The 23,636-nt window shown below is 31.8% G+C and overlaps 2 protein-coding genes and 1 long non-coding RNA gene across 3 annotated transcripts; all 3 read right to left on the reverse strand.

Annotated features, from left to right (window-relative positions):
• Positions 1-3,845: 3,845 nt before the first annotated feature.
• On the reverse strand, positions 3,846-5,635 carry LOC115719004 (uncharacterized). Its single transcript, XM_030647853.2, has one exon. It carries the CDS (start codon positions 5,315-5,317, stop codon positions 4,172-4,174), a length of 1,146 nt encoding a protein of 381 aa, XP_030503713.1. The 5' UTR covers positions 5,318-5,635; the 3' UTR covers positions 3,846-4,171.
• Positions 5,636-11,204: 5,569 nt separating this feature from the next.
• LOC133034007 (uncharacterized) lies at positions 11,205-12,413 on the reverse strand. Its single transcript, XR_009685985.1, has 2 exons — positions 12,087-12,413; positions 11,205-11,329 (listed from the first exon to the last, which is right to left on the reverse strand). It is a non-coding gene; the product is annotated as an uncharacterized LOC133034007 (long non-coding RNA).
• A 3,153-nt stretch (positions 12,414-15,566) lies between these two features.
• On the reverse strand, positions 15,567-16,151 carry LOC115720431 (uncharacterized). Its single transcript, XM_030649581.1, has 2 exons — positions 16,026-16,151; positions 15,567-15,956 (listed from the first exon to the last, which is right to left on the reverse strand). Exons 1-2 carry the CDS (start codon positions 16,149-16,151, stop codon positions 15,567-15,569), a joined length of 516 nt encoding a protein of 171 aa, XP_030505441.1.
• Positions 16,152-23,636: the final 7,485 nt, after the last annotated feature.

Here is a 23,636-nt window from a genome sequence, read left to right on the forward strand (position 1 = left end):
TGCAAAATTTGCAAAGTGAGGCCCAAATCCATATAGCCTTGGCCGGCCACTTTTATAGGAAATATCATCTGATATTTTCATTATTTTAATGCCAAATAATTCAAGCCTAACCCTATGTGGTATGCTATAAATAGATAGTGAAGGCTTCAGGAAATATACACTTTCACATCTTGTTTCCTTCAGAAAAAAACCTGAGCATTCTCTCTCTAAACCTAGCTGCCACTAAAGAAAGGAGAGAAAGAGATCCAGGTTCAGATCTAGATAATACTCTGCGACAGAAAGGATACAAGGGTTAGAGATCTGAACGGAAGGAGACATATTATTCCGCTGCGCCCAATGTAAGGTTTCTCATACTTTATATGTGTTTAATTTATAATCGTTTTAGAAGTTCATATTTAGGATGTTAATCAACATACTTGTGAGTAGATCTAAGATCCTGGTAAAATGATTTCCAACACTTATATCAATGAAACCATTATTACTTTGATTCCTAAGGTCAAATCGCCTACCCTCACTAGTGAATTTTGGCCAATCAGCCTTTGTAAGGTGTTGTATAAAATTATTGCTAAGATGATTACTAATTGATTGCGGGAGGTTCTTGGGGATGTTATTTCAGAGGAGCAAAGTGCGTTCATACCGGGGCGTTTGATAACCGATAATGCAATGATTTGTTTTGAGTGTCTCTATGCTATTAAAAGGCACAAGAGAGGAAGGAATGGATTTCTAACATACAAGGCTGATATGGCTAAGGCTTATGATAGGGTCGACTGGTCTTTCATGCGCGGTATGTTGATTAAACTTGGGTTTCACCCTGGTTGGGTTGGGTTACTTATGCATTGTACTACTTCGGTGTCTTATGCTATTCACATTAACGGAGAAATTATTGGCCATATATCGCCTTCTCGGGGCTTGCGACAAGAGGACCCACTCTCCCCTTTTCTGTTTCTTGTGTGTGCTGAGGGGTTGACTTCTCTCATCAAGTGTGATATTGGTCGAGGGACAATCTCAGGTCTTCAATGTGGCAGAAGGGGTCCTGTGATTTCACATCTTTTGTTTGCAGATAATAATTTTTTCTTTCTGGAAGCCTCAGTGGCTAGTTTTGTTCGCTTTAGAGAAACTCTACATCAGTCGAGAATGCTTCGGGTCAACTTGTGAACTTGCGTAAATCAGCGGTATGCTTCTCTTCTAGTATTCCTCTTGATTTTCGTGATTATTTGGCCCACATTCTCGGGGTCTCGCTTGTTCCTTGTCATGATAAATATCTTGGGTTGCCTTATTTTGCGGGTAAAAGTAAAAGTGGTCTGTTTTAGTCGATTAAAGATAGGATTTGGAATAAAATTTTTGGCTGGAAGTCAAAGCTCTTCTCCTCTGGTGGGCGTGAAGTGTTGCAGAAATCGGTTATTCCGGCCATTCCTACTTATGCTATGAGCTTGTTTCGTTTACCAGTTGGCATTATTAATGAGATTCACCATATGTGTGCCACTTTCTGGTGGGGTGGGGACGATGATAAGAAAAAGATGTATTAGTGTACGTGGCCTCGTCTCTGTTGGCATAAAAATGATGGTGGTATGGGCTTTCGGGACATGTTTATGTTTAAACAGTCTCTTCTAGCTAAACAGGCTTCTCGATTATATAACTCGCCTAACTCCCTGGCTGTTAGGGTAATGAAAGGGTTCTACTTTGGTAATGGGGTCATGATCTCTGGAAGGATGGCTGTCGTTGGCGTGTTGGCTCCGGCGAGTCAATCAGAATTCGTGAAGATGTGTGGATCCCTAAGGATCATGTGGGGCAGACGTACTCCTTCTCGGGTGGGTCGCACCTACAAAGGGTTAGTGACCTCAAAATTGATTCTGGAAGATGGAATTCTGATCTTGTGGATGAGTGTTTTGACGCAGGGGAGGCTACTGCCATTTTATCTATCCTGTGCTCCTTGTTTGATAGTCGGGATAGGTTTATTTGGCATTTCTCTAATAATGGTTCTTTCTCGGTAAAGAGTGGATATTGGAGCACTGTGTCCAGGTTGGGGTGGGACCAAGCTTCAGGCCCCTCTGGTTCTTCTCAGTGGTGGAAAATTCTTTGGAAACTGAATCTCCCACTTAAGATAAAAAAATTTGTGTGGAAGGCATGTCTGAATTTCATCCCGACTTATGCCCACTTATCTCGCCATGGTATGAAGGTTTTGACAATATGTCCAATTTGCTCTCAGAATAATGAGACTACTATTCATACTTTGTGGCTCTGCCCTTCTCTTAAGTCTATTCGTTCGGATTGGTTGTTGAGTGGCCTTGACTCCTTGAAGGACACTTCTTGCTATTATGAGTTGTTACTGGAGTGTATGGATATCTTGAAAAGATAGGAACTTGAGCAGTTTATAACCCTTGGCTGGAGTATTTGGAATAGGAGAAATACCTTTCTGCATGATCACAAGCTCCTCTCTGATAACATGGTTAGTGCCTGGGCCATGAATTATTTATGGAAATATCAAGATGCTAATAATGTTGAGCTAGCTTCTATAGGTCCGGTCTCTGGCAATGCAAGTAATCGACTAGCCTCAACTGAGACTGATATGGTTCTTGGTGAGTTCAATCTTTTTGTGGATGCTGGGGTGTGTGTTGAGAATCGAAAAATAGGAATGGGGGCTTTGGTTTCCAATCGTATGGGGCATGTCTTATTCTCGAGTGCGGCTCCTTGCGCGGGATTGTTGAAACCGCACGTTGCCGAAGCCAAAGCTCTGCTCTATGGGCTTTCTTGCTGCATGCAGATGGGGTATACGGTGATTACTGCCTTCTCTGATTGTCAGCGGGTGGTTCTTGCTGTCAATAGCAAGATGGGGTATTTTTTTTAACTTTTTTTTTTTTCCATTATGCCATAAATACTAATTATTATTTATAAACAAAAATAAAATTAAATTTAAATAATACATTTTTAACATATAGTATATTGCATTAATTTCTTGAAAATATTAATATTTTCACTATAAAATAGGTATATTGTATTTTTACACTATAAAATATGTAATATTTTGACACTTAACAGCTGTCTTGAGAGTCATAGTAGCATTACTCTTCTTTATGCTCCCTAGAAATCACCTTGGAGGAAATCAATTTTCCTATTAGAGTTCTCTTAACACTATCTTTACCGACATCTACAAAAACTGCCTCAAGATAACCATCATCATTATTATCGTAGTCAAATGAATCGTTTAAAGCTGTTCATTTATCACGATCCATGATTAAAAAACAAGCAACTCCTATAACCAAACTTTTACACCCAGAGTTTTGAAAAACCAAGATGTCAATTCAAATCAGAGAGAAAATTATTTTTTGTAAGATTTTTTTTTTCCATTTCTCTATATTATTAGACTTTGTTTGCGTGAAATCTTAAAATATGCTAGAAAATGGGATAATAATATTGATTTCGTATTTGAAGATGCTTGAAAGAATGGAATTGTGGAAAGAGATTATGTTTAAATTTTAATGCAGGATTTTCTAGCATTAAAATTTTAAATTTATCACATATTTATATTAGTAGTTGTGTGTGCATGTGCCTCGTATCTACCAAAAACAACATAAGAATATACTTTCTATTGAGAACTACATTTAAAATACACTATCAGTTTAGTGTCTTGGTCCTGGTAAGTGATAGGAAAAGTTTACAATTAATTCAATACATATTTCTGCAAAACTTTTACTATATAAAAAAAGATAGAATCTGCTGGAGACACCGAAATTAAGTGAATCACATCTCGAACGTCTACCAATCTTAATATATTATAACTTACATTGCTTCTAATATAGAACTAAGAAATAGTAAGTGATTAATTAAGTTCTGTGTGACAGATATCCTGAAGGCTGAAGTAAAATACTATATTCTTACCTTACAATTTCACAAACAAAACGGTCACAGCAAAGAGTTCTTAATTCTCAAAACTAGGTACTAATAACCCCTTATAATTATCATATTATATCTTCCTGGCTAGTATATATATATTAGGATTGACCCATATCTTTGGCTTTGGGACCCATTAGATAACACCATCACTACCACGTACTGTACCACACATCACAAAAAAAATTCACAAATATTTGATGATTAGGTCATTAAACTAAATAAAAATTAAATTGAAAAATAAGAGAAAGTAATTAACACAACACAAGGATCCAACGCACGCTCACACAGTATACACAATCACAAAGCATGGAAGCACAGCCCTTGGATTAAACACCAAGAGCTCTTCCTCGTCTAGTCTGGTGTGGGCCCCATTCCCGCCACGTCCCAATACCGAGTCAAACCCAACGCCGTCATCTTTCTCCACGTCGTCCGTCTCGCACCCGACTCGACCCGCCACGACCCGGCATACCAACATGGCCCGTTTCACGTTCATGAACCGAAACTCCTCCTCGATCTCTTCCGGGATCGCCACGTGTGCCCTCCAGCTACTCGACAGCGTGGAAATTCCGTCCAACTTGGGTGAGAACCCGGATTTGATAATCCCACAAACGCTACAGTACTGGTGGTTACAGATCCCTGAGCTTCCACTCACACCCAAATCACATAAAAACGTCGAACAGTGAAACCTCAACAGCTCGTTACCGTCCGCGATGCACCTCTCGTCACGTGACTTCTGAACGGCGCCGTTTCGCGCGGCCTTGGCTTTGACTGTCTCTCGGTACTCTTCGAATCGAGTCAGTATCTTGGCGCTATTGTGGATCTTCAGTACCCTGTGGATAATCGGGCTCTTATTTCGGGTATCGTTCCACCCCGATTTGAATATGATTCGGACTATGTTTTTACCCGAATCGCCGTCGTAGAGCTCCGAAACGGCGTGCTTCATCGTCAGGTGCTGTTCGAGGAGATGGGGCTTTTGGAAAATCTCACCGCATGCCGTACAGGGGAAGATGTCGTTCCGGAGTGGGAAGAAGAGATCGCTGTCTCCCGCTGCTATGTCAGATTCCGATGACGGCGAATGCTTTTTCCGAGGTGCTGCTTCGACGACGGCGGCAGAGGATTGATCTGACTGTTCGGGATTGACGAGGGAGACGATTGAGTGCTGGGATGATCGCGGAGGCGTCGAAGGGTGTGTTTGGATACAGGTTTTACGGGATTTGGCCGAAAAGATTCCTTTGATATAAGACCAAGAAGAGGAGAGAGCTTTCTGGGTTTTTCGTTTCTTGGAGTGATTACCATGGCTTTGGATGTGGTTGTCGGTGCCGGTAGTGGGGCTGGTGGAGAAGACAAAGCAACCCAAGTTGAGAAAAAGAAGGAAGAAATGAGAGATGAGCTTGGTTAAGAGTGAAGATATTGTGGGAGTGGCCATTAAAGTTAAGGTCTGATTACTTGCATTGATCTAAGTAGCTAGCTTGCTAGGCCATGATGCATGGAGATCGAAGAGCTAGAGACAGTAAAGAGAAACTCAGTAATGGAAGAATGAGAAGAAAGGAAAAGCTAAAGAGAGAAAAAGTAGTGTTAAAAGGGGGCTACGTATGTATGTAGATGGTGGAGGGGAAAATGGAACGAGAAAAAGAAGCATAAAGCCAGAGAGTAGTTGATACGCAACTTCATACCGATTCTCTCAATATATATTTTTTTTTTTCTTTATTTAATTATTCTCCGCTGCGTGTAGTGTTATGATTATTCCATTTCCACTCTTAAATTATATATATTATTATATTTGTCTATGTACGTACATAGAGTGGGATGGATTAATGGCAATGATCAGTTGAGAATATCATCATCAAAATCGTGGGATTTACAGTGGTGAAACTTTCACTTATAACCTTAATTAGTTGGACAACAATATTAATGTTAAGAGCATTGCTATATTTGTCCTGCATAAATATATAATATTTATATATATATATATATATATCGACGTGATATTTGATAATTGATTATTTTATCATTTAAAATGGAGTATTGCTATTAAAATTTTAATTATAATCAACACTATATACCAAGCATTATGGTTAACAGTTTTTTACAATATTTATTAAATTAAGACATGTAAAACTTTAAGATGCCGGTTAACATTTCTCCTTAAAATATGTGACTTGATATTGAAATTAATATACCTATAACAATATACTACCTCTTGTATTTGGCACTGGAAGAGCCCTTTACCATTTTCTCTAAGTAAAAACATTTAAGGTATAAATACAAAAATAAAGAACATAAAGATTTTAAGTGAAAATTGCTTTAAGCTAGGGAAAATCATAATGCATTGGCCTTATATATTCTTTTTGAGTTTGAGCATCTTTAACCATCTCTCTAAGTACACACTGTTAAGTGAGACATATGAAAATTGATTCTCTATAATAGAGAATAATTGATAGGACCTATCTAAATCTTAGTAACTTTCTGTTTTTTTGATAAAATTTTTTAATAGTATTTTAATCAAATTATTATTATTTTTTCATTATTTTATAAAATTAATTTATATTTGATAATTTTAAATTATAAAATACTATTAAAATAATTAAATACTAGGTTTTTTTTTTACTTATTTTTACACTTCAAAATAGTTTTTTTTTTTTTGTATTTTTTACGAAATTCTACATAAAAATTCCTATTTCAACTAGCGCTGCAACCTAAATTGCATCAAAAAATCGTATAGAAACTCCTATTGCAACTAGCGCTGCAACTACTTTAGAAACCCAAACCGTAAATTGGAAAAAAAAAATTAAAAAAAATAGTATATGGGGTAATTCCCTTAAATACTAACTATAGTAGAAAGCATATTTGCAGCAAAAACAATAGAAATGACTCTCTATTTTAACTTTTGAATAATTCACATTTTTTATCATTCAACTTTTAGCACTACCTGATTTCGCCCCTAAAATATACGGCTTGTTAAAAATTTTCCCTAAAATATAACAGTTACATAATTATGTCCATCCAGTTAGGTTTCGTTTCTTTTATTGTTAAAAATTAACATTTTTTACCTTCTGAACTTTGACCAATACAAAATTTTGCCCCTTTTTAATAAAAAAATTAATTTTAAAAATTATAATATTCTTTTTTTTAAGCAATTATAATATTCTATTAATTCAGGAAAAAAATAATATTTTTTTTAAATCAGATAAAAAAATTAAATTAATTAAAAAATATTAAACTTAAAAAAATATTTTCAAACTTTTTTTATTTATCAAGAGGTATCTTAAAAAATCAAACCAAAATTATTGAGAATCTAATAAATAATTTAAATAAACTAAGATTTCTTGAAGAAAACATCATACTTATTTATTTTTATAAACTCATATCTTAACAAATAAAGAAAAATAATTAAAAATTCTATAAAAATATAAAATTATTTTTTAAAAAAATATAAATTAAACTAAAAAATATTATATTTACTTAAACAAATCTGCATTTTCTGATAAAAATAAAAATATACTCAAGTTTGTTCCTGTAAAATTTAGTTTTTACAAATTAATTTTTTAATATCTAAATGAATTTTCTAATAAAAAATAAATACTTTTATATCGCTTAATTAGTTTTAAAATTTTAATTCATTTTTTTAATTGTTTTAATCATTCAAAATAATTTTTCTTAAGATCTAAATTAATTTTTTTAAGATTATACTAAAAAAATATTGAATCTTTCTTATTTTTATTTTGAGGGGGTATGATTTGATAGTTGTCAAATTTTAGGGGTTAAGTTACTAATTGAAAAAGACATGTCATCATTAATTAAATGGAATAAGGGACCGAACCTAACAAAATGATTAAATTTCTGTAAATGTAAAAGTTCAAGAAAATTTTTAACAAGCCCTAAATTTTAGCGACCAAAATCAGTATTGTCGAAAGTTTTGGAGTCAAAATTGCTAATTATTCTTAATTTTTAATTATTTTACTTGAAAAAAATAAAGTACTATTGGAGATGCTTTTACCACACTACTAGTGTCTAGTGCTGTCTAAATTTTCTTAATATTTAGTTTTAGCACAACAAAATAAACTTCTCTAGCAAGCTAAGCCAGTTAAAATTCGGATCACAAAAACAGCATATAATATCAAACTTAAATAAAGTAATAATGTGAGATTAATCTTATAATAACCTAAACTAATTTAATTACCGTGTTATATGAATATCTCTGTAAGCAGCTAACTTGAACGTACGTAACTTTTTTTAGGGAATGTAATGTTAAATATTGATATGTTCTCATAATGATTTCCAGATATTAATATTAAAATTAATTAATTCATATTCTTGTTGGAAGATATGAAGAGTGGCATTAAATAAATTGAATTATTAAAAAAAGCTATCAAACATTATGATGACGATAATGGATCCCCATTAATTCTTGATATTGCTTAATCAGGGGTGCATTGCGCGCACGTGAGTTCTAGGGCCATCACATGTGCTCTGTTAATAAGACTGTAAAAGTATGCAAATTATATACATATATTTATATATTAATGGATAATAAAATATACATAACGATGAACGATCCATCAATGTTAAAATTAGAAAGAAAAATCGTTATCATTATAATAATTAATTTTACTTCTTACAACTAAGTTAACCTTAATATAAATGAATAATAAGACAGAGAACGTTTGAGCTTTAAGGGATTATGTCCTCTGCAGACTCCAAACATGTACTGGCATATATGCATGCGTACGTGTTGATACGAGTGACAGGAAACTGTTTAATATTATATATTTTGTTTAACTCGTTAATTAAGAGCAATTAAATTTATTTGTTTATTAGAAGTGATAATAATATATATGTATACATACATTTATATTGATTTAATAAGTACGTACAAAGTTAGGTTATTTACTTCCTAGATTCTTTAAGGGCTCGTTTGGAACGCCGTATTAGGTCGTATTGTATTGTATTGTATTATATTGAATTGGATTATATATCATATTTTTATATAATACTATGTTAAACTTTAATTTATACTAAAATATTATATATTTAGGTGTCTATAAAAGTTATTACCACATATAGTTTTACATAAAAATATTGCATAAAATACAATTTAATATAATACAATACAATACAATACGACCTAATACGGCGTTCCAAACGAGCCCTAAGTCAATTATAGAAATATAGGTGCAAATATAATGAGATTAGTAATGCACATCTTGTCATGAATAGCACTAGAAGTGCAGAACAATAAATTTCATATACCTAAAGTCTTTGATAATTAATTTGAAACTCAGTCACACTCATACATATAGCCATGTGAAATGAGTCAAATAATATGATGAATTATAATGCATAGGACACACAAGGCTATCATCACTATATAAAATCATAAGGGCCAGGATGAAAATTTTCTTAAGATGACATGACATGGACGTGATTATTTCGCACGTGCAAAGGTTCTTTAAGATGGCCGACCAATCTAATTTCTACAGAATTTAACTAAAGTTAATAGAACTCTCAACCATCGAGAAGAGTACGTGCCAATATTATTAATTTTGTATGCAATACATAATAAATTGTAAATAAGCTGTATTGAACATGGTTTCACAATTTCTCAAGGAGGAATCCAAAGCCTCATGAAAATAAACTCTCTCACTCATACATATTGTGGGGGTGGTCGACAATATTTCAGACATTGTTTTTTGTTTTTGTGCTTCAATAAGGTGTGTATATGAAAGACACGTCACATGAATTTTGTCTCTAACTTCTTATCATCAGTACTAGTTGTCAGAAAAAGCTTTCTCAAATTCAGTGAAGCTTGTTTGTTGTTACCCATTGTCGAATCACGTATGATTTGCTTCTATCTTAAGTTAAAAGATAAAATATTAATGTACACTTATATCACAGCAGAGACATTAATCTTCTCAACGTCTGTTAATTAAAAGCATATAATATAATTTAACAATGCGATATATATCCACTTGCATGAGAATATTTTATTAATAATTAAGTAACAAATATGTATATATAGGAACACTGACCTAGAATTTTTACTTTGTGAGGGCTTATTTATCATTCAAAAATATTTATACCTATATTATAATCATTCTTACTAGATTTATTTAATTTTATAGGAACTTTTTTTACGATTTTGATCTATAATTAGCAAATTTAAAAAATTACATTTAATTTTTTAAAAGGTAATATTTTTACTAGTGGGGCTATAGCCCCCAAACTAATACACTTGGGTCCGTCCCTGTATAGGAGCGTACGGCCAAGTGTTTCAGTCGTATTATGTCCCGATCACTACGTACGTGTTTAGTTTTCTACCATTTGCTAAAATACGGGTAAGTGATTCTATGTTCTTCCTAACACACATATAAATATAAATATATATATATATATATTTATTATAGCAGTGGGAGAGCCCCCAATATGCAAGATGCAAGAGGTGGGCTCCTATATAATTTCCATCTTTTTAATAACTTCTAATCACTACTACAAAAACCCCCTTTAGAGGCGGTTTTTAAGCCCTTTCAGCGTCAGTTTTTGCGAAATTCGCTACCGACGCTGATCAGGGCGACGCTAAAAGGTTTATAAAAACCGACGCCATATGTACCCCTATGGCGTCAGTTTTTATAAAATAACCGACGGCATAGGACCCCTATGGCGTCGGTTATTATTAAATAACCGACGCCATAGGGGTACATATGGCGTCGGTTTTTATAAAATAACCGACTCCATAGGGGTTTCTTAAAAAAAATTTCAGCTTTAATTAATATATTTTTTTTACATTTATTAAAAATCTAAATTTATTTTTGTATTATTAATTAAATTAAATTAAAGCATAAATAAAATTAAATTAAAAAGTTAAATAAATATAAATTTACATTGCTCTAAGTGTTTATATATTAGGTATTTTTTCATTAATATTTTATATTTTATAATATGTGTTTGTATTCTAGTATTTTAGTATCATTTTTATAATTTTTTAAGTTATGTTTTATATAATAATTAGTATATTGAATAATAAAATAATGTGTAATATTTTAATTTTTATGTAATTTAATATTTTTATACATTTAAATTTTATAATATGGGTTTGTATTTTTCTAGTATATTATTATTATTTTTATAATTTTTTAAGTTATGTTTTGTATAATAATTAGTTTATTGAATAATAAAATAATGTGTAATATTTTAATTTTTATGTAATTTAATATTTTTATACATTTAAATTTTATAATATGGGTTTGTATTTTTCTAGTGTATTATTATTATTTTTATAATTTTTTAAGTTATGTTTTGTATTTTTCGAAAATTACTCTAAGTATTTAAGGATTATCTAAATATGTATAAAAAATATTCTTATAAAAGTAAGTTAAAGAAAACATACCTTATACCAAAAATTATGTACTTGACTTCCGATAAAGTCACTTCCGATAAAATCCTAACAACCAAGTTTAAGAGAAACTAAAATCAAATATTATCCTAATTCTACCAAAATTTCGGCAGCATAACGGCTATAATTGAACGTTTCCAAAAAATTTAAACCTATTAATAACATTTTCCTAACACCATTAATAAACAAAATTTGAGAACCTTTCAAATATGAACTTTGACATTGATGATCATGCTACTAACACGAACATGTTTTGAGTCAAATATAAAGACCTACTAAGTATAATAAATGCATAGACACATCAATTAGATTATACAAGACAAGTGCCTAAAGTAACAAACAAAACAAATGTCACCTAATTTCACGAACATGTTTTGAGTCAAATATAAAGACCTACGAACACTAACATGTTTTGAGTCAAATATGAATGTGTTATGTCACCTAATTTCTTACAACTAGCGAGTAATAACCTAGTTATTTATGTTATGTACTTTTCCTTTAACATTTATGTTTTTTATAATAAAATTTGATCCAAATTCTACCGAAATTTTGGCAGCATAACGGCTGTAATTGGACGTTCCCAAAAATTTTTAAAAGTGCCTAAAGTAACAAATTACAAAACAAATATAACAATACAGAACAAAGAAACTAACATAAACAATACAAAATTTATCCACCCATCCGACCGCAGTACATGTATTCGCAGAACCTACTTCACTACGGATGAATATTTAAGATATTCAAACTCAACTAAGCATGCATTGATAATTAATTATACTAACAAAAAGTTAGCGGATGGATATACCTATTGCAAATCCGATCAACACCGAAATATGTCGACCCTCAAATATTAGCACACAACCTATAACATAATGCAATATACAACCAATTTAAAATTTTAATTATTAAATTACTTACTAGTTATTAAACAAAATAGCAAGTTATTAGCTAGTTACTAATTTCCATAGTTAATTTTTTTAAAAATAACATATAAATATATATACATATATAATCAATTATATAAACACACTACCATTATTTTAAAAACTTTATCTCTAAACTAATTAAATTCATACTACCTCTCATTCTCATTCACAACAAATATATATATACAATATAAATACACAAAATACACAAATAGTATATACACACAACATATATATAAACACATATTTAATAATTAAACACAAAATATATACATATATATATTATATATCAAGTTAATAAATATTTACCTTATAAACGCAATCCGGCGATAAAATGCTACAAAAATCCGACCACCTCTAGAACACACACAATATAATATTAATAAAATAAAAAAATTCTAAAAAAATTTACAAAAACGAAATAATACCAATGTACATAAATAAAATGAATAGAAAGCATATTTATACCTTAATGGACGTTGAGATTCAACGTTTTCTCCGCTAAAATCGGTGGTCGGAGTTATACCCACCACCTTTCTTTATAATAGGTTCGGTTTGGTATATAGAGGGGAAAAAAACTAAACTTTTTTACAGTATAGGTTTACGTATAGAAAATAGAAGATTTTAAGACAAAAATGGGGTAAAATGGTTAAGAAATGAGGGAGAATGAGGTTGTTTTAGTGGTGGTTGGCGAGGGTTTTTTCGTGGGTTTGGGGCTGCTGTGGGTGGTTGTTCTTCGTGTTCAGCAAGGTGTGAAATGAGGAAGTGAGGAAGACGAAGCTGAAAGGGTCTGATATATAACCCTATGGCGTCGGTTATTAGGTATTAACCGACGCCATAGGTGCCACGTGTCGAATAAAGGTGGCACCTATGGCGTCGGTTAATACCTAATAACCGACGCCATAGGGTTATATAAAAAAAACCCTGATTTTCCCCAACCCCCAACCGACGGCATAGATATATATACATTCTATACCTACGGTTTTTACCAAAAAACCGCCTCTAAATGTCAATGCAGATATTTTCACCCCCTTTAGCTTCCCTTTTTATAAATTATGTTGAAAAAAGGGAAGCTAAAGGCTTATATTGTAGTAGTGAATTCATATACAGGGGGCTTTTTTTTATTTTTTTTCTAAAAGAAAAGGTCATGTTTATTTACAAGTTATAAATGGTAACACAATAAATAAGATTTCATAAATGTATAGTTTTTTTTTAGAGTTTCAAGGGAACATGACTTATCTTTCGGTAATTAGTTATATTTTAATATTTTTTTTGAATGAAAGTAAAATTTCATTAACCGGTAAAATCAACCGGCACAATATTATACAATTCAGAATTTAACTGATAATCCTGAAAAGTATGACCTGGGGAAAAACAAGAGTTACGCACCAAACAATGGGCGGCTTTGTTCACAGATCGTTCAACAAACTGAATAGCAACATGACTCAAAGAAGATAAAATAATTCTGCAATCATTAACCAATAAACCAAACTCAGAAGGCATATGTAACTCACTCTGGATAGCCTAAACACAGACCACACTATCAGTTTCTAGCAGAACATTTTGCCAATTATGATGCTGGATCCAGCTTAAGGCTTCCTTGATCCCGATAATTTCTGCAATCTCTGGCCTAACAATTCCCCTCGTGCTAGTAGTGAAGGCCTTGAGAACTTCACCAGCATATGGTTACGGGCTAAGTAACTATGAACTCCTTCTTCATGTCTTGTCCTTCATAAATGCGAGTTCAGCGAACTGCAATGCTGTTGTTATTCCCCTTGAACCGTCCTGGGTCCGCCCATCTCGCTGACTGGTTCGTGTAGAAGACATTAAGCTAGCACGTCAAACTTGCCTGTCTACTTGAGGGAAGGTGTTAATCCTGTCTTCTGTGAACAACAATCGCGTAATAATTCTCGCCTGTTATTGTCGGGTTTGGCTAGCCCATTTCCAATCCGGGCTTGGGTTGTTAGTTTGCTAGAACAGGACTTTCATCCCAAAACGGCTAACATCATTAAATAGAGCACCGTCAACATTGACCTTGATCTGATCAGAAACTGGTGTAGTCCAATGCACACGCAAAGACAGTCCTATCGAACTGTTAGACAACGAAATTGTCGTCCGTGACTGTGCAAAACGAAATTGATCAAGGAGTGATCTTGCCAACAAAACCACTGATGCAGCAATAGAAGATTTTTGTTGTCAAACAACCTCATTACGGGCCTTCTAAATACTCCATGCAACCATCGCCGCTTCCTCCAATGCTTAAGAATTGATCCTTGCCGAAAGAGCTTGAAACCAAGAGCCAAAACTATCAGCTGACCAACTAAAAATACTAACCAAAGATCTATTCCTATAGGCTCGAGCAAAAGAGCAACCCACTAGAGCATGAAAAGTAGATTCCTTAGCCTCATGACATACCAGACAAATGGGGCTAATAACCACATGACGCTTGAGAAGTTGCAAACAAGTTGGGAGGATACCCGAAGCTGCTTTCCAAATAAAGTTACTAACCTTTGGAGAAATCTTTAATGTCCACTTTTTCCTCTAAAAACTAGTGTTGTCATCGTCCACCCAATCACATTTGAGATTTTCCAAGAAACGATACGCACTTTTTACGGTGAACAGACCACTATTCTCGAAACTCCAAGACCAGCAATCTCTATGATTGTTTGAGCTCAGCTGTATAGATGTAATAAGAGCACTGTCACGAGCAGAGAACAAGTCATGTATGATTTCCATGTCCCACACCTTATCATCCAAACGAAAGAGATTGTGAACTGTTTTGTCTTGTAACCCAGGATGGTCTGAATGCACATACGGATCTACAGGGCAAGGTAACCAAGGATCATGTAAAATGGAGATCATAGAACCATCTCCCACCGTCCTTCGAGCACCCGCTCGAACAATAGCCTGCGCCTCATGCACACTCTTCCAAACAAAACTGGGATTATTACCCAAGCTAGCATCCAAAAACGTTCCATTTGGGTAGTAACGAGCCTTAAACACCTTTCCAATCAAAGAAGATTCATTTGTAAGGAGCCGCCACCCTTGCTTTCCCAGTAGAGATAAATTAAAATCATGAAGGCTTCTGAAGCCCAGTCCACCCGCATGTTTGTGTCTACACATGCGCCCCCAGCTCATCAGACTAATACTCCTTGTAATCGAAGAGCCTGTTTTCTACCAGAATTTAGCCATAATACCTTCTAAATCCTTACAGGTTTCTACCGGTAGCAGAAAGACACTCATTGCATAGCTAAGAATAGCTTATGCAACCGTTTTTAGAAGGACCTCCTTCCGTGCACGAGAGAGTAAACGACCTTCGCACCCTTGAATACGCTTTTGTAATTTGTCCTTAAGAAAACCTAAATTGGCAGTCTTCTTTCGGCCCATAATATTCGGCGACCCAGATAGGTGGTGTTATCATCGGCTTCATAAATCTCTAACTGTCCACAGATCGAATCTCTCACAATAACTTCAGTATTAGAACTGAAGAAAACAAACGATTTCTCAAAATTCACTCGTTGACCCGAAGCTTGCTCATAAAGATGTAGTAACTCCATAATAGAATCAGCTTCCCGAGTATTAGCTCTACAGAAGAAATAACTGTCATCAGCTAAGAGCATATGAGAAATCACTGGAGCCCTACGAGCCACTTTGGACCCATGAATCTTGCCATCAACCTCATATTTCCGCAGGAGACCCGAAAAACCCTCAGCACAGAGAATAAAGAGATAAGGAGATATAGGATTCCCCTAACGAATACCACGTATAGGAAGAACTGGACCCATCTCACGACCAGCATGCACAAAAGTATAAGATACCGATTCCACACAGTGCATAATCAAGTTCACACATCTCCCATCAAAGCCCATCCTTAACAGAACCGCACGAAGATAACCCCACTCCATTCTATCGTAAGCCTTACTCATGTCGAGCTTTAAAGCCATCAAGTCTTTCCTCCCCTAGGTTTTCCTTTTTAATAATGCATGATTTCGAAAGAAACCATGATATTGTCTGAGATAAGCCGGCCTTGAAGAAAAGCACTCTGAGTTTCAGAGATTACCGAAGGAAGCACAACCTTCAACCTATTTGCTAGGAGTTATGTTATGACCTTGAGTAGCACATTACAAAGCGAAATAGGTCTTAAATAACCCATGTTGCTAGGCTACTTTTTCTTGGGGATAAGAACCACATTTGTATTATTGAGCCCAGCAGGGAGAACCCCGTGTTGGGTTTCATGCCCTAAATAAAACTCATTTCAATATAATCAGATTTACTTATAGATCAGAAGTAACATTTAATGTTGCATGGTTCACATGATTTATTTCATGATTATATGTACATAATGTATAGATTCATCTGAAACCCTTTTCACATACTTGATCCTGTTTATTGTGTCGTCAACACATTGGAAAGTAAACATGACTATGTGAATAAAGTTTCCTAGATTTATCAGACACAAGGTTTTACTGATATGATAATCTACAACAAGAGTTTACTTGTATTTGGAGAAATACTATGTTCTTTCCAGAACATTGGTTAAAGTAAAGCTCAGGTTGGATGCATGGAGTATGCATCGGAAGGGACCGATATTGAACTTTGACATAGATTTAATTAAACTTACCGTAGAATCTATTCAAGTCAATATCGTCTAGTTGATCCTAGATCAAATGATCTTAATCCTGTTATGATTAGGCTCAATCTTGAAAGGCTATTCGTGTTCCTTGAATTGTTAGTTAAGCCTACTTTTAGGTCAGGGTGATACGTACATTTTGGGAACACGGTAGTGCAATTGAGTGGGAGCGCTAGCATAAACATGGAATCTATAGCTTCTATCTGGCGAATAGTAAGCAAAGGATGATCTCCTTCGAGCTTGACCAAACAAAAATAAATGGTGGAGATCTCATTTCACATAAGCTGAAATATCATTTATACGGGGTCAAGTGTTTTAAGGATAAAATACATAGTAGGGTGTTACGGTAATTTAATCCCTTTACTGTGTAGATCATTCATATAGAGGATCATTGATCACATTAGGATTATAACAATGGATAACTAATGATGTATCTATATGGTGGAACATATAGAGCATTCTATATACTGAGAGTGAAATTCTAAGTTCTATGCGTGGATTCAACGAAGAATTAATAAGTTAGTGAATTTTAGTGCTAAATTCTTGATCTACTTATTGGAAGCTCGGTTATATAGACCCATGGTCCCCCCACTAGTTGAGATAATATTGCTTGTAAGACTCATGTAATTGGTTTTGATTAATCAATTATAATTCTCAAATTAGACTATGTCTATTTGTGAATTTTTCACTAAGTAAGGGCGAAATTGTAAAGAAAGAGTTAATAGGGGCATATTTGTTAATTATGATACTTTGTATGGTTCAATTAATAAATATGATAAATGACAATATTATTTAATAATTATTTATAGTTATTAAATAGTTAGAATTGGCATTTAAATGGTTGAATTAGGAAATTGGTATTTTTGAGAAAATCAGATACAAAAGGTGTTAAAATTGCAAAATTGCAAAAAGCAAGGCCCAATCCACTAAGTGCATGGCCGGCCACCTTAGTAGGTATTTCAAGTTGATTTTTTTCATTATTTTAATGCCATATAATTCAAATTTAACCCTAGTGGAATGCTATAAATAGATAGTGAAGGCTTCAGGAAAAATAGACTTTCTGAATCAGAAAAAACTGAGCCTCCTCTCTCTTCTCTAGCCGCCACCCTCACTCTCTCTTCTTCCTTGATAATTTCGACTTACCTTAGTGATTAGAGTAGTGCCCACAGACATCAAGCAATACCTCAATCATAGTGAGAAAGATCGTGAAGAAAGATCATCAGCAAAGGAGATTCAGCATCAAGGATTCAGAGAAAGAAGATCCAGGTTCAGATCTTGATAATACTCTGCTACAGAAAGGATTCAAGGGTTAGAGATCTGAACGGAAGGAGTCATTTAATTCCGCTGCATCCAATGTAAGGTTTCTTAAACTTTATATGTGTTTAATTTATCGTTTTAGAAAGTTCTTATTTAGGATGTTAATAAACATACTTGTGAGTAGATCTAAGATCCTGGTAAAATAATTTCCAATAACTGGCCTCAGAGCCATGGTAATTGATTTACTTGCAAGAAATTTGGACTTTAAAACGATTGTTTGTATGTTTTTGGATGGTATCATGTTGTATTGAGTGTTATTTGATGATTGATTGATGTTTGTAAATTTTCGTGAAAAATAATTGCGATTCTGTTTCTGGAATTATTAATATTGGATAGTATGGAAAAAATTAAGCAAGTTAGCCTTTTACAGAACTCAATTTCGATTTTATTTGAATTAGTTATGATTTTTTGAAGATTCGAAAAAATCGGAGCTGTGCTGAAATTTTCCTGCGATCGCGAAAACTGTCCGTACAGTTCACAATTTTTTTCGTTTTTCTTCGATTTTTCATGCTTTTTCATGGAATTAACTTCCGATTTTATGTATAGTTTTGTATTTATACTATTACTATTCCTAATTCAATTCTAATTATCATTTTGAATTAATTTAATATTTTTTAAATTTAATTCAAGATATTAGTGTAATTTGAATTTGAATAGAATTAGTATCTATCTTCTTGTTTAAAAATCTATCTTATTTTTAAATTTGATTATATCTTATCTTATTTTTAAATTTAAGGTCAGATTTTATATTTATTTTTTAAATTAAATCTTTTTTTTTAGATATTTTGACCTTATTTAAATTTAAAATAAGATAATTATAATCATGTAATTTTAAATAGATATATGATATTTTGCTAACCTTTAAATTTTGTTATTTTATTTATTTAAATTACATTTAAAATTTGAAAAAGATATTCATTTATCTTTTCTAATTTTTTATTTAATTTTTATTTATAAAATAACATTTAAAAATTTAAAAGTAGTTAGCAAATTTTGAAATGATATTTAGGTTGGTTGAAACCTAATTTTTCAAAATTGTAGGTTTAATTTTAAATTTAATTTTTTTTATTTTTTTTAAATTTTCGAAAAATAAATATTTTTTTAATTAATTAATTATTTAATTTAAAATTAAATAAATCCTACATCCAACTATCCAGCTAACCTTGTTGCAGGAGTATGTGTTTTAGCTTGTTTGTAAGTTTTCAAAACCTATTATTACTTGATTGCAAATAGCCATGGTTACTTTTTGCCAGATCTAATGATCTGATGGCTCCCTTGGTCAAGTTAATAATTTGTAACAGGTATATTTACAATCTTCTTTCATCTGTGTATGACCTAGCAACATGATAGGACCCATCCAAAGTGTGCCTGTGTGAGCCTATGTGTTTAATTTGATTATAGATACATATAGGTTGTTGTTGCTAAAATAAATTATCATAGTTCTTGATAGAATTTATTTAGGCCCATTTAGTTATTGGGCTTATTCAATTAATAACAGTTGTTCTTATTAAGGTTAAATTCCTCTCTTTTGGGCCTTGTGTGAGAGTTGAGAGCCATAGAAGTGGGTACGACATACTGAACCCATCACCCCCTCACATGAACCACCCCAATTGTGAAGGCCCATTTGCCTGATTTGAACAACTGTACTAGGTTAATTACACTAGTTTAACCTAATAAAATTGATTAGCAACATAATTAATTTCATTTATTTTGAAATTAATTTAAGAAAATTATAGTTTAAAGAATTTTTTATTCTAAGCTAAACTATATGTATTTTCTTGTATTTAATTAAATATAGAATTATAACCATCTAGATTCTTTCTGGAACTTAATTTAAATTTTTCATTAAATATTCTTATTTAAGTTAATATTTAGTTATCTACAACTAACCAACTTAAATCTGAATATCTTTTGAATTTCAAATTTCAAAATTAAGTTGAGGAATTTTAGGCATTGGTTATTAAGATTCTTTAGATATTTTTTAAGTTAATATCTTTTCGAATATTAACTTAAAATGGAATATTTTCAAATTAAGTGGTTACAACTTAATTTTTGATATTTAATTAAATTTAAATTTGAAAAATATTTAAGTTCTAGATTTTTTCTAATACAACTTAAATTAGATATTTTTTTCAAATTTTGTGGAAAAGATACTTAGTCAAATAAGATATTTTCTAGATAATTATTTCTAGACTACTTATTATTTCTAATATTTAAAAGGAAAATATTATACATTGTGAAATTAATTATTTATTAATTAATTTTGGTACAATTTATTTTAAGTATATTTTTCCTAGTATTAAACTAGAAATTAATAATTAAGCCTTCTCTACACTTAATTATTTATTTCTTGAATTTAATACATTTAATTAATTTTAAAATTAAATATCTAAGTTGATTTTTATCATCATACTTAAATATTTCTTTTTCATGACATTTAATTAAATAGAAAATTATTTTTAGTTGAAATTTATTTTTTCAACTAAATTTAAATAATTTTCAAAATATATTTTTTTCTTTATTTTATTAATCAATTTTCGAAATTGCATTTCATAATGCTAGAATTTCGAATTTTATCTTGAAAAATAGATTAAGTTGTAAATTAATTATTTATTTTAATTAATTCTTGGATCAATTTAAATCAATGTTTTTTTTCATTTATTGATTAATTTAAAATAAATTGAATTAAAGTATATTATTAGAAATTGAATTAATTAGTCAAAGGAAAATCTAGATAGATGATATTTTTGCTTGAAGTATTTTTCTAGTGTATTTAATTAAATAGAAAATTAATATTTAAGTTGATTTTCATCATCATACTTAAATATTTGAAATTTTTCTTATATATTTAATTAAATAGGAAACTTATATTTTTTGTTGTAAATTAATTTTATTAATTAATTTTGGGCCAACATTAAATTAGAATAATTTTTCCAATATTAATTTTTTATTTTAACATGCATTTTTGAAAATTGTATTCTTAAATACTTTAATTTTTCGAAATGCAATATATATTTATAAAAAATTAAATTTGAGTTGTAAATTAATTTATATTAATTTTGTAACAACTTAAATTGAATATTTTTCTAAATATTTATTGGAAATTATTACTAAGATGGAAATAATTCATGTTATTTTTATATCCATCTAAGTAAAATTTATAAATATTAAATTAAAATTTATATTTGGAATTTTTCATTCTAAATTGGAAATTTTAATTAATAAATATATATTTAAAATAAATAGATTAAATAAAGAGAATCAAAGAAAATACAACTCACTTTAAATAATGAGCTTGATTATTATTAAGATATTCGATCTCCATTGTGGGTTTTACACCGCGTTTGTTTTAGTGAGTAATCCTCCCTAATGGAGGAACGTTCATTAGCAATTTCGCACCGTTTAACCTCGCATGATAAGTAGTTTGTAAGTGTTTTGTATGGTATGGATCACCCTAATGGTGGCGACCATACTTGACTTGCAAATTATGAAACAATGGTGGAAGCTCATAAGATAGAATTGCCTTGACTCTCGCCTAAACGGGACAACGCTGAATTCCAATCTTGATCGAATAAAAGGTTGCTAGAATGGTTATCATTTTAGATGAGCTGACAACTCTATTCAATGGATGATGCTTTGACTCTCGCCTAAACGGGACACTGTATCAGTTTGTTGAAAAATCTTGGAAATTATTTAGGATTGTAAGTTTTAGTATTTTCACTTGTCATTCCTACTTGCTATATGCTTATAATTTCTGAATTGTGTATGAATTTATATTGAACCATGTTATTTTCTGTTATTAAGTTGTAGTTTAATTTCGAATCTTCATTGTTGGTCTAACATGTTTGTTTTTCTAATGAGATAAATCCCTAGTGGATTTTCACCATTAGACATACATAATAGTGTTAGATCTCGAAAGATAAATATTGTATATGCGACATCTAGTTGTTCATCAATTGATGACACCTTAGACTAGTATTTTTACGATATGAAACAAGAAGATTGTATATATAAGATTACTTTGACTTTCGCTAATCGAAGCATCGTTGGATTCTTATTTTAAACGAAATTATCCTAATTCCTCTTAGCTTATTCATTTCGAATTAGCTCAATAATATATCATTGGATGAATGGTCTATAAATCATTTCATGTCATTATATTTTCTCTTAAGAAATTAAATGATGCATATGATTATAATCCCGAAATTCTATTCCCAATTGATATAAATCCTCAATCTTAGAAATCTCCTACTTGTATGGGCAAATCTGACTTAGAGTTTGTATTAGTAGTGGTGGTCCAAGATAGAATTACTCATTATATTTGGTATAAATTTAAGTCTTTGACTTTAATTTTAGAATCCAAACAGAAATTTTCTTATATTTCTAATTCCAGATAGAATACAGTTACACTTTCTCAAGTGTTTAATATCCATCTTTTATTAATGGATTCAAACTGTATGGAATATGAGTTAGGTATTCTGTGACCAGGATCCACTTGCAGTATTCTAAGAACTCTTTGATGTAACTAAACCTATGTCATCAATAGACACTACCACATTTTTTTTAATCTATGGCATTTGTATCTTGTTCATAGTGGATTTGACAAGATCAATCTCTGCAAAGAGTTAATATGCCTATATCCACTGAAAGTAGTTCATCTCATTCGCAGATGGATGTACATTCAGGGGTGGATATGAGTTTTTTGTTGTATTCTTAAAACGATAACTCTAGATTATACCTTTTAGCAAAGAAATTTGAAATGTTTGAAAAATTTCATTAATTTCTAGCAATGGTTAAAACCATTAAGGTAAGTGGTTAAAGATCTTGCGAACTGATAGGGGTGGAGTGAAATAGTTAGTAGATATGCAGTTCAAAGATCATTAAATTGATTTTTGAATTATATCCAAACTTACCTCCCCAGAAATTTCGAGTTGCATGTTGATGATTAGTTACTAGTCGTTGCCTAAATCCTTCTATGGTAATACAATTTCAGAATGATGTAATGGTTGTATACTTAATGTAAATCATTACTAGATTCATGGATGACCTAATCAAAATCTTAAGAAAAGCTAGAACTGTTAACCATGGTTTCTTAGCTATTCTAAGTGATTAGGGGCGGACCATCCCATTGTCAATAGATAAGAAAGTGTTTGTTCAAACAAATACTACTTTTCTAAGAAAATGACTAAGTCTAAAAAACAAGTAGCAAATAAAGGAGATATTTAATTCTTGATTCCAAAAGTGTTCTATCATCTTATATAACATATGATGATCCCACTGCCTCTGTTGTCTTGTCACAACCGAAGAGATCAATACCATTTAGTTTTCTTAGACATAATTCACGGTGCCTTGTCGTAGTGGGAGAGTTTCTAGGAACTCACCTTCTTATGACTTGGGAGACACTAGTGATTAAAATCCATTGTGAGTTTAAACAAGTAATGGATTGTCAAGATAAGAAACTAAGAAGAAAGCCAATAGAACT

The sequence above is a fragment of the Cannabis sativa genome, chromosome 2, assembly GCF_029168945.1.
Source record: "Cannabis sativa cultivar Pink pepper isolate KNU-18-1 chromosome 2, ASM2916894v1, whole genome shotgun sequence".
In the NCBI taxonomy this organism is placed as follows: Eukaryota; Viridiplantae; Streptophyta; class Magnoliopsida; order Rosales; family Cannabaceae; genus Cannabis; species Cannabis sativa.